At 49.0% G+C, this 12,500-nt stretch overlaps 1 protein-coding gene across 1 annotated transcript in view; it reads right to left on the reverse strand.

Annotated features, from left to right (window-relative positions):
- The window catches only part of LOC139366655 (divergent protein kinase domain 2Ab), a 51,899-nt gene that overhangs the window by 11,767 nt on the left and 27,632 nt on the right, over window positions 1-12,500 (reverse strand). The window contains exon 2 of the mRNA XM_071104332.1: window positions 1,948-2,251. Coding sequence (XP_070960433.1) covers window positions 1,948-2,251 — 304 coding nt within the window. The remainder of the gene's footprint in view (window positions 1-1,947; window positions 2,252-12,500) is intronic.

The following is a 12,500-nucleotide window of genomic DNA, read 5'->3' on the forward strand; positions in this document are numbered from 1 at the left end:
AGAGAGAGAGAGAGAGAGAGAGGGGGCTGGAGAGAGAGAGAGAGAGAGGGGGCTGGAGAGAGAGAGAGAGAGAGGGGTAGAGAGAGAGAGAGAGGGGGTAGAGAGAGAGAGAGAGGGGGGTAGAGAGAGAGAGAGAGGGGGGTAGAGAGAGAGAGAGAGGGGGGTAGAGAGAGAGAGAGAGGGGGGTAGAGAGAGAGAGAGAGAGGGGGGGGGTAGAGAGAGAGAGGGGGGGGTAGAGAGAGAGAGAGAGAGAGAGAGAGAGAGAGAGAGAGAGAGGGAGGGGTAGAGAGAGAGAGAGAGAGAGAGAGAGAGGGAGGGGTAGAGAGAGAGAGAGAGAGAGGGAGGGAGGGGTAGAGACTTGGAGGAATATGACAGCTCCTTCCTCTTGGTTCATGTTTCGCTGTTTATCATGAAGTTTACTGTTGAAGGACAAACTGGGGGAACTAGTTAGCGATTCATGAATCAGATCTGAGTATTGCTGTGATAAGTGAACGCTAGACATTCAGACGCAGTAAGAGAACATCATCACAGATCAGACACGGCTGACAGTCTCCGAGGACAGAGAGGGAGAAACACATACCGATATCAGAGAGGTTTAATCCAATCATAAATAAGAGATTGAATACAGAAGGTGGTAATGTCGACTTCAGCACAAGTCTGTCACACACAGGGCGTCATAGCAACCGAGAAAACACCACATACACACCTCTTAGTATCACACCCCGAACCGATGACACATCTCTCTACCCCCCCCCCCCCCACAACTCTCTACCCTCCACACCTCTCAACCCCCCCACCCATCTCTCTACCCCCTCACACCTCTCTACCTCCTCACACCTCTTAGTATCACACCCCGAACCGATGACACATCTCTCTACCCCCCCCCCCCTCACACCTCTCTACCCTCCACACCTCTCTACCCCCCCACACCTCTCTACCCCCTCACACCTCTCTACCTCCTCACACCTCTTAGTATCACACCCCGAACCGATGACACACCTCTCTACCCCCCCCCTCACACCTCTCTACCCCCCCACCCACCTCTCTACCCCCCACCCACCTATCTACCCCCCCTCACACCTATCTACCCCCCCCTCACACCTCTCTAACCCCCCCACCTCTCTAACCCCCCCACACCTCTCTACCCTCCCCACACCTCTCTACCCCCCCACACCTCTCTACCCCCCACACCTCTCTACCCCCCCACACCTCTCTACCCTCCACCCACCTCTCTAACCCCAACACCTCTCTAATCCCCACACCTCTCTACCCCCCTCACACCTCTCTTCACCCCCCCACCTCTCTACCCCCTCACACCTCTCTACCCCCCCACACCTCTTCACCCCCCCACCTCTCTACCCCCCCACACCTCTTACCCCCCCACACCTCTCTACCCCCCCTCACACCTCTCTGCCCCCCTCACATCTCTCTACCCCCTCACACCTCTCTACCCCCTCACACCTCTCTACCCCCCCACACCTCTTCAGCCCCCCTCACACCTCTCTACCCCCCCTCACACCTCTCTACCCCCCTCACACCTCTCTACCCCCCCTCTCTACCCCTCCCAACCCAACCCCCCACACCTCTCTACCCCCCCACACCTCTCTACCCCCCCTCAAACCTCTCTACCCCCCCTCACACCTCTCTACCCCCCCCCTCTCTACCCCCCCCAACCCTACCCCCCACACCTCTCTACCCTCCACCCACCTCTCTACCCCCCCCCCCCCCCCCCAACTCACTCTGTTTGATCAGTCTCTTGTCGACCACCAGGACGCCCCCCCCCCCCCCAACTCACTCTGTTTGATCAGTCTCTTGTCGACCACCAGGATGTCCCCCCCCCCAACTCACTCTGTTTGATCAGTCTCTTGTCGACCACCAGGACGTCCCCCCCCACTCTGTTTGATCAGTCTCTTGTCGACCACCAGGACGTCCCCCCCCCCAACTCACTCTGTTTGATAAGTCTCTTGTCCGCCACCAGGACGTTCTCAGCGTCCACCACGATGACCTTTCCGTCCCGCGGCCCCACGGCGAAGTTATCGAAGCTCACGTCCAGCAGGTAGAGGGCGAAGTCAAAGTCGTTGTTGGTGAGCTGCTCAGCGATGTCCATCAGCTGTCGGGCCAGGTCGACCCTCTTGTCCCATGGAGCGTTGTAGAAAGACCACAGCTCCTCGCCGACGTAGTTCACCGCCACCACGCGACCACACGCCCCCAGGTACTTGGCGAACGGCCAGCCCTCGTCTGACGGGAAACTCTGCAGGACGCGGGGAGAGAGAGAAGGGATGTGGGTTGTTAGAGGAGAGAAGAAAACAGGTATATGTTGACTAGTGGTTAGAGTGTAGAGGAGGCAGGTAGCCTAGTGGTTAGAGTGTAGAGGAGGCAGGTAGCCTAGTGGTTAGAGTGTAGAGGAGCTAGGTAGACTAGTGGTTAGAGTGTAGAGGTGGCAGGTAGTCTAGTGGTTAGAGTGTAGAGGAGGCAGGTAGCCTAGTGGTTAGAGTGTAGAGGTGGCAGGTAGTCTAGTGGTTAGAGTGTAGAGGAGGCAGGTAGACTAGTGGTTAGAGTGTAGAGGAGGCAGGTAGCCTAGTGGTTAGAGTGTAGAGGAGCTAGGTAGACTAGTGGTTAGAGTGTAGAGGTGGCAGGTAGTCTAGTGGTTAGAGTGTAGAGGAGGCAGGTAGCCTAGTGGTTAGAGTGTAGAGGAGGCAGGTAGTCTAGTGGTTAGAGTGTAGAGGAGGCAGGTAGCCTAGTGGTTAGAATGTAGAGGAGGCAGGTAGTCTAGTGGTTAGAGTGTAGAGGAGGCAGGTAGCCTAGTGGTTAGAGTGTAGAGGAGGCAGGTAGTCTAGTGGTTAGAGTGTAGAGGAGGCAGGTAGCCTAGTGGTTAGAATGTAGAGGAGGCAGGTAGTCTAGTGGTTAGAGTGTAGAGGAGGCAGGTAGCCTAGTGGTTAGAGTGTAGAGGAGGCAGGTAGCCTAGTGGTTAGAGTGTAGAGGAGGCAGGTAGCCTAGTGGTTAGAGTGTAGAGGAGGCAGGTAGCCTAGTGGTTAGAGTGTAGAAGAGGCAGGTAGACTAGTGGTTAGAGTGTAGAGGTGGCAGGTAGATGTTATTGGTCACATGGTCAGCAGATGTTATTGGTCACATGGCTAACAGATGTTATTGGTCACATGGTTAACAGATGTTATTGGTCACATGGTTAGAAGATGTTATTGGTCACATGGCTAACAGATGTTATTGGTCACATGGTTAGCAGATGTTATTGGTCACATGGTTAGCAGATGTTATTGGTCACATACACATGGTCAGCAGATGTTATTGGTCACATGGTTAACAGATGTTATTGGTCACATGGTTAGAAGATGTTATTGGTCACATGGTTAGCAGATGTTATTGGTCACATGGTTAACAGATGTTATTGGTCACATGGTTATCAGATGTTATTGGTCACATGGTTAACAGATGTTATTGGTCACATGGTTAACAGATGTTATTGGTCACATGGTTAGAAGATGTTATTGGTCACATGGTCAGCAGATGTTAATGGTCACATGGTTATCAGATGTTATTGGTCACATGGTTATCAGATGTTATTGGTCACATGGTTAGAAGATGTTATTGGTCACATACACATGGTTATCAGATGTTATTGGTCACATGGTTAGCAGATGTTATTGGTCACATGGTTAGCAGATGTTAATGGTCACATGGTTAGCAGATGTTATTGGTCACATGGTTAGCAGATGTTAATGCCAGTGTAGTGAAATGCTTGTGCTTCTAGTTCTGACAGTGCAGTAATATTTAACAAGGAATCTAACAATTTCCCAACAACTACCCAATACACCCAAATCTAAGTAGGGAGAGATTGAATATGTCCGTAAACACACCAGCCAGCTGGTCATGCTCTGAGGACCGCAACTTACTGGGGATGCCGTCTGGGCCGGCAGCCTTGTGAGGGTTAACACGCTTAAGGAGAAGGAGAGGCTTCTGTGTGTATTTCGAAGGAATCAGTTTCAATATTGCAGTAAGGCAAACGCAAACAAACACACGGCTGAAATGAGTAGAGTTTGAGGCAGCTGTAGTTGGCTGAGTGGGCAGCCCCCTGAGGAACTGGATTGGTTGTCTCATTACAGCTCTTTCTTTTGCTCTCCCTCCCTCTCTCTCTCTCTGTCTCTCTCTCTCCCTCCCTCTCTCTCTCTCTCCCTCTCTTTCTCTCTCCCTCTGTCTCTCTCTCTCCCTCTGTCTCTCTCTCTCCCTCTGTCTCTCTCTCTCCCTCTGTCTCTCTCTCTCTCTCTCTCTCTCTCTCCCTCCCTCCCTCTCTCTCTCTCTCCCTCTCTCTCTCTCTCTCTCCCTCTGTCTCTCCCTCCCCCTCTTTCTCTCTCTCTCTCTCTCTCTCTCTCTCTCCCTCTTTCTCTCTGTCTCTCTCTCTCCCTCTGTCTCTCTCTCTCCCTCTGTCTCTCTCTCTCTCTCTCTCTCTCCCTCTCTCTCACCTCCCTGTCTCTCTCTCACCGTCTCTCTCTCTCTCTGTCTCTCTCTCACCGTCTCTCTCTCTCTCCGTCTCTCTCTCCCCCTACCCTACCACCCCCCCCACTCACTCACTATACTCCCTCTCTTTTCCTCTCTCTCCCTCTCTCTCTAACTGTTACACAGCCAAGACTGAATAAAAAACAGCATTTATCGGAGCCCACCTGAGCACTGCCTGCTAGCCACGATACCAGTGTGTTGTATTAAATCACTGTGTGTCTCTGACGGCTGGCATCCATGTCTGTAGCCGGAGACGTTAACAGCAGAGAGAAACTCAAGTGTCATTGCAGGTAGGAGTTAGTTAGTTAGCCTCTCGCCTTACAGCTGTAGCCATCCAATACCACAGCTATCCATTTGTGGTATCAGGGGAAAGTGATTCATTATTAATGCAGTGTCTCTTGTTCAGACTTTAATGAGGCTTCAATTATTTAAAAACATACATTGTGAAAATGTCATAGTGTGTGTTTCGGAGACAGCTGGACTCTTGCCACAGAGCCGGGAATTGTGGGATAGAGGTGGCGCAACTTACTAAACAAATGATTAGTCAGCTAACTGACGATTAGCCTGCATTCTGTTCTCTCACTTCACTGCTACCACTCTGTCAAGACTAGTCTGGGGTCACTGGGCTTTTCATAACTCACACTGAAGCTGTTGTAAGATTCCCTTATCGTGAACACACACACACACAGACACACACACACACACACACACACACACACACACACACACACACACACACACACACACACAGACTTGTCCAGCATGACAAATGAGGAGGAAGCCTGTAGAATGTAATGTAGTAACCTAGTAGAGCCTGTAATGTGGTAACCTAGTAGAGCCTGTAATGTGGTAACCTAGTAGAGCCTGTAATGTGGTAACCTAGTAGAGCCTGTAATGTGGTAACCTAGTAGAGCCTGTAATGTGGTAACCTAGTAGAGCCTGTAATGTGGTAACCTAGTAGAGCCTGTAATGTGGTAACCTAGTAGAGCCTGTAATGTGATAACCTAGTAGAGCCTGTAATGTGGTAACCTAGTAGAGCCTGTAATGTGGTAACCTAGTAGAGCCTGTAATGTGGTAACCTAGTAGAGCCTGTAATGTGGTAACCTAGTAGAGCCTGTAATGTGGTAACCTAGTAGAGCCTGTAATGTGGTAACCTAGTAGAGCCTGTAATGTGGTAACCTAGTAGAGCCTGTAATGTGGTAACCTAGTAGAGCCTGTAATGTGGTAACCTAGTTGAGCCTGTAATGTGTAGAACTTAGGTTACTACACGGGTTTGGCTGATGGGCCGACACGGGTTTGGCTGAGGGGCCGACACGGGTTTGGCTGAGGGGCCTACACGGGTTTGGCTGAGGGGCCTACACGGGTTTGGCTGAGGGGCCGACACGGGTTTGGCTGAGGGGCCGACACAGGTTTGGCTGAGGGGCCGACACGGGTTTGGCTGAGGGGCCGACACGGGTTTGGCTGAGGGGCCGACACGGGTTTGGCTGAAGGTGTTAAAATGTTAATGGCTTAAAAGGCCAATAAAATTGTAAATATCAGTATCATTTTTTTTGGGGGGGGGGGGGGGGGGGGGGCAAGGACATCGGTATCGGCCAAGAATGTCATATCGGTGCATCACTGGTCTCAACCGATGGCAGGCACAAACACAAACACCTCAGATAATGAACAAAAACTGTCTAAGCTACAACAATTCTTAGGAACTCCACAAATGGGCAAAAATCGTATGGAAGGTTTTGTTAAAATCAAAAGGGTTGTGAACATTGAAATCAAATCAAATTCAACTGATAGTCAGAACAAAATTAGAATGTCCACTCCTTTAAGGCCTAAACTTTACTCAGACTAAATTAAAAGTGGAATTTCCACCATCCACCCTTCATGACTATCTATATTTGAATCCACACAAATCAGAACATAAAAAGATGGACCAAAGGTTAGAGAACTGTAGTGTGGTAAACCGTATATTACTATGTATAGGAATTAAATTATTATTCATAATTAAACCGTATATTACTATGTATAGGAATTACATAATTATTCATAATTAAACCATATATTACTATGTATAGGAATTAAATTATTGTTAATAATTAAACCGTATATTACTATGTATAGGAATTAAATTATTGTTAATAATTAAACCGTATATTACTATGTATAGGAATTAAATTATTGTTAATAATTAAACCGTATATTACTATGTATAGGAATTGATGCACGGAAGGGTTTTTACTTTACCTTCTATGATGGTATTTGAATGTTTGGTTTGTTAAATGTGATACACAGTGTGTAAACATCCATTTTTATAGTTTACACCGATACATGAGTCACCTGCCTTCCACAAAGACCTAGCCCCATCCCCGGTGACTGAAGGAGCTGATTGGTTGTTGCTCGACCACTAGCCCCATCCCCGGTGACTGAAGGAGCTGATTGGTTGTTGCTCGACCACTAGACACTCCCGGTTACTGAAGGAGCTGATTGGTTGTTGCTCGACCACTAGACACTCCCGGTGACTGAAGGAGCTGATTGGTTGTTGCTCGACCACTAGACACTCCCGGTTACTGAAGGAGCTGATTGGTTGTTGCTCGACCACTAGACACTCCCGGTGACTGAAGGAGCTGATTGGTTGTTGCAGATAATGTCATGGCTTTAGAAGCTTCTGATAGGCTAATTAACATCATTTGAGTCAACTGGAGGTGTTCCTGTGGATGCATTTCAAGGCCTACCTTCAAACCCAGTGCCTCTTTGCTTGACATCATGGGAAAATCCAAAGAAATCAGCCAAGACCTCAGAAAAAAGATTATAGACCTCCACAAGTCTGGTTCATCCTTGGGAGCAATTTCCAAATGCCTGAAGGTACCACGTTCATCTGTACAAACAATAGTACTCAAGTATAAACACCATGGGACCACGCAGCCGTCATACCGCTCAGGAAGGAGACGCGTTCTGTCTCCTAGAGATGAATATAATTTGGTGCGAAATATTGAAGCAACATCTCAGGACATCAGTTACGTTAAAGCTTGGTCGCAAATGGGTCTTCCAAATGGACAATGACCCCAAGCACACTTCCAAAGTTGTGGCAAAATGGCTTAAGGACAACAAAGTCAAGGTATTGGAGTGGCCATCACAAAGCCCTGACCTCAATCACATAGAACATTTGTGGGCAGAACTGAAAAAGCATGTGCGAGCAAGGAGGCCTACAAACCTGACTCAGTTACACCAGCTTTGTCAAGAGGAATGGGCCAATATTCACCCAACTTATCGTGGGAAGCTTGTGAAAGGCTACCCGTAACGTTTGACCCAAGGTAAACAATTTAAAGGCAATGCTACCAAATACTAATTGAGTTTATGTAAACTTCTGACCCACTGGGAATGTGATGAAAGAAATAAAAGCTGAAATAAATAATTCTCTCTACTATTATTCTGACATTTCACATTCTTAAAATAAAGTGGCTAACTGACCTAAGACAGGGCATTTTTTACTAGGATTAAATGTCAGGAATTGTGAAAAACTGAATTTAAATGTACTTGGCTATGGTTTATGTAAACTTCTGACTTGAATTGTTTATTGTGAATAGCCCACTAGTTTTAAGGGAAAAAAAAGAGAGGCCATATCACCCAGAAATAGCATGAGGACAATAGTAAGGTCTCAATAGTATACCAGTATCCTGTCTCCAACACACCCACCGCTACTGCTGTTGCCATGGAGTCAGTATCCTGTCCCCAACACACCCACCGTTACTGCTGTTGCCATGGAGTCAGTATCCGGTCCCCAACACACCCACCGTTACTGCTGTTGCTATGGAGTCAGTATCCGGTCCCCAACACACCCATCGCTACTGCTGTTGCCATGGAGTCAGTATCCTGTCCCCAACACACCCACCGCTACTGCTGTTGCCATGGAGTCAGTATCCTGTCCCCAACACACCCACCGCTACTGCTGTTGCCATGGAGTCAGTATCCGGTCCCTAACACACCCAGCGTTACTGCTGTTGCCATGGAGTCAGTATCCGGTCCCTAACACACCCAGCGTTATTGCTGTTGCCAAGGAGTCAGTATCCTGTCCCCAACACACCCACCGCTACTGCTGTTGCCATGGAGTCAGTATCCTGTCCCCAACACACCCAGCGTTACTGTTGTTGCCATGGAGTCAGATCTTTATCAACTAGTGTGTTTGTTGCTGAAAGTTACTTAGCTCACTAACTCAGAAATAATCCTTCCCTGTAAATACCCCCAGGCTAGAGAGAGAGAGAGAGAGAGAGAGAGAGAGAGAGAGAGAGAGAGAGAGAGAGAGAGAGAGAGAGAGAGAGAGAGAGAGGGACAGAGAGAGAGAGAGAGAGAGAGAGAGAGAGAGAGAGAGAGAGAGAGAGACAGAGACAGAGAGAGAGAGAGAGAGAGAGAGAGAGAGAGACAGAGAGAGAGAGATAGAGAGAGAGACAGAGAGAGAGAGAGAGAGAGAGAGAGAGAGAGAGACAGAGAGAGAGAGATAGAGAGAGAGACAGAGAGAGAGAGAGAGAGAGAGAGAGAGAGAGAGAGAGAGAGAAAGAGAAAGAGAGAGAGAGAGAGACAGAGAGATAGACAGAGAGAGAGAGACAGAGACACAGAGAGAGAGAGAGAGACAGAGAGAGAGAGAGAGGGAGAAAGAGTGTTCCTTCCCCCTTTCAGACCCCCAGTCATGCGTCGTAACATTTTAACAGGACAGCCAGTGACCTGCCTGCTAAAAATGTCTCTCCTTTGTTGCCAGTCTGCTGCTTTGTCAATGAGCAGAGAGAGACCGGCTACATCACTTCACGAGGAGAAAGGAGGAGAGATAAAGAGTGTGAAGGAGAGAGAAGAGAGAGAGAGAGGAGAGTGTGAAGGAGAGAGAGGAGAGTGTGAAGGAGAGAGTGAGAGGAGAGTGTGAAGGAGAGAGTGAGAGGAGAGTGTGAAGGAGAGAGTGAGAGGAGAGTGTGAAGGAGAGAGAGAGAGGAGAGTGTGAAGGAGAGGAGAGAGAGATTGAGGGTGGGGTTAATGGGAGCCTAATATTACAGCCAGTGTATTTTGTCTCCCTCTCAGAATTGAAAAGCCAGTCTGAGATCATACTTATGTCTGACTCCTGTTCTGATGCTCCTCTTCTCTTCAGTGAAATGTTAGGGAGGAGGGATGTACAGATTGCCGAGGGACTGATTTCCTCTCCCCTATCTCCTAGGAGTAGTGGGTTACAACCAGGGGTTGGAATAGGTTCAGGGAACAGAAGTGAAAACATGTTTTTTATTTTTTAGGAACAGAATCGGGAACTAAATTGATCTATTCAGTCTTAGAATAAAAGTTATTTTAAAAGCATGGAAACTTAATAACGTTTTTTTTCAACAAAGGGCCCATGCCTCACTGTCACTCAGAAACGTATTCCAGGGTCTGTCATCTGGAAACCTTAATCAGTGTGTGTAGGCTCCCTCCCCCTCCCCTTCCGAAGCATAGGCTCCCTCCCCCTCCCCTTCCGAAGCATAGGCTCCCTTCCCCTCCCCTTCCGAAGCATAGGCTCCCTCCCCCTCCCCTTCCGAAGCATAGGCTCCCTTCCCCTCCCCTTCCGAAGCATAGGCTCCCTCCCCCTCCCCTTCCGAAGCATAGGCTCCCTCCCCCTCCCCTTCCGAAGCATAGGCTCCCTCCCCCTCCCCTTCCGAAGCATAGGCTCCCTCCCCCTCCCCTTCCGAAGCATAGGCTCCCTCCCCCTCCCCTTCCGAAGCATAGGCTCCCTCCCCCTCCCCTTCCGAAGCATAGGCTCCCTCCCCCTCCCCTTCCGAAGCATAGGCTCCCTCCCCCTCCCCCTCCGAAGCATAGGCTCCCTCCCCCTCCCCCTCCGAAGCACTGACGTCACAAGCCCCCCCCCCCCCCCCGAAACACAGACTACTGACGTCACAAGCCCCCCCCCCCTCCGAAATACAGACTACTGACGTCAGAAACGCTGAAAAGGTAGAAATTGCAAATGAAACGTTCCAGTGTGTTTGAGTCCCGTTGCGTGTTTGAGTCCCGTTGTGTGTTTGAGTCCCGTTGTGGCCTTACATAATGGCCTGGTCCCGTCAATCAATGAAAAGAGCCTTCCCGCTCTGCTAAAGAGATGTACGATATGCAGTGAAGCTTCACCAAGAAACTTCCGGTTGTTTTACTGCCAGCGTGTGAGTAATACAGTAGAATACAGCTGCAGAGCTATGGTAGTCGTTCTCTCTATGACACAAGACGCATGGCTCGGCTAAGTCAAGACGACAGGAAGATATTCAAAAATTATTATTATTTTTTTTTTTAAGAAACAATGAACGAGACACAATTTTATATATAAAAAAAACAAGACTAAGTAGGCTACATATTTTATTAAATCGAAAAGTCCTTGGTTGTGCTAATTATTAGAAGGCTAGGCTAAGAATAGTGAACATTTGGCCTGGACTCCGTGTGTGTGTGTGTGTGTGTGTGTGTGTGTGTGTGTGTGTGTGTGTGTGTGTGTGTGTGTGTGTGTGTGTGTGTGTGTGTGTGTGTCCGTGTGTGTGTTTCCATGTGTGTGTGTCCCACCCCTAATTATACATAGGCTGAAAGTGAACCCTCAATCCACAACAATGTGACGAACACAAAACTCAGGTCACTACAGACCAGGGTAAATTAGCAGTTAGCCTCCAGGCAGTCAGGCCCAGTGTGCGTCCTGTGTTCAGCAGCTAACTGTCTGCTGTTATAAAACCAAGGAACAGGGCGTGGTGGAATTCTCTGCTTTCCTCCCCTCGTCAAACCCTCCAGGTGAGGACGAGTTAGGACAGGAACAGGAACAGGAAGGGCATAGCCAGTAGAACACAGGGAGTTCAAAACTCACAGCAGAGTACCCCAGATATACACTAGTGGTGCGGTTGTGGGTTGAATAAAATAAAACATTCAAAATCCATAAAATGCATCATATCTATACGCTACATTGAGTTCTTCTGACATTATTTAACTGTACGCACAGCGCCAAATTCTTTGGGAACGAGGACAGAAACATAAGAAGGTCACGTCGACCCACGGAGGCAACAAAAAAGGACAATGTCAGAGTTCATTTCAATAAGAGAAAAGCTGCGAAATGGAGAGTTGAAAACAAAGAGAAGGGAGGACCAGAACGGTCAGGTTTGGAGACGGGACAGTCAGGTTTGGAGACGGGACAGTCAGGTTTGGAGACGGGACAGTCAGGTTTGGAGACGGGACAGTCAGGTTTGGAGACGGGACAGTCAGGTTTGGAGACGGGACAGTCAGGTTTGGAGACGGGACAGTCAGGTTTGGAGACGGGACAGTCAGGTTTGGAGACGGGACAGTCAGGTTTAGAGACGGGACAGTCAGGTTTGGAGACGGGACAGTCAGGTTTGGAGACGGGACAGTCAGGTTTGGAGACGGGACAGTCAGGTTTGGAGACGGGACAGTCAGGTTTGGAGACGGGACAGTCAGGTTTGGAGACGGGACAGTCAGGTTTGGAGACGGGACAGTCAGGTTTAGAGACGGGACAGTCAGGTTTAGAGACGGGACAGTCAGGTTTAGAGACTTGCTAGCTGGCTTAGCTACTCTCCCAAGTAATCGAATTCCAACATCCTTTCAGATATTCAATTAACCTTGTCCATTACTGATGTCAACTACATTGAAGTGTTCTTCGATTTATGATATTATTCAGCTGAGCAAGGGTTTATTTGGTCCCTCTAATTCTCTTACTTTGCCCTCCCAGAGGACCCGAGCACCTAGGACCATGCCTCAGGACTACCTGACATGATGACTCCTTGCTGTCCCCAGTCCACCTGGTTGTGCTGCTGCTCCAGTTTCAACTGTTCTGTCTGCGGCTCTGGAACCCTGACCTGTTCACCCGACGTGCTACCTGTCCCAGACCTGCTGTTTTTCCACTCACTCACTCAACCTCTGGATGTTCAGCTATGAAAAGCCAACTGACATGTACTCCTGCGGTACTGACCAGTTGCACCCTCTACGACCCGGCACAGCCAGAAGAGGACTGGCCACCCCTT

This window comes from Oncorhynchus clarkii, chromosome 15 (assembly GCF_045791955.1).
Source record: "Oncorhynchus clarkii lewisi isolate Uvic-CL-2024 chromosome 15, UVic_Ocla_1.0, whole genome shotgun sequence".
In the NCBI taxonomy this organism is placed as follows: Eukaryota; Metazoa; Chordata; class Actinopteri; order Salmoniformes; family Salmonidae; genus Oncorhynchus; species Oncorhynchus clarkii.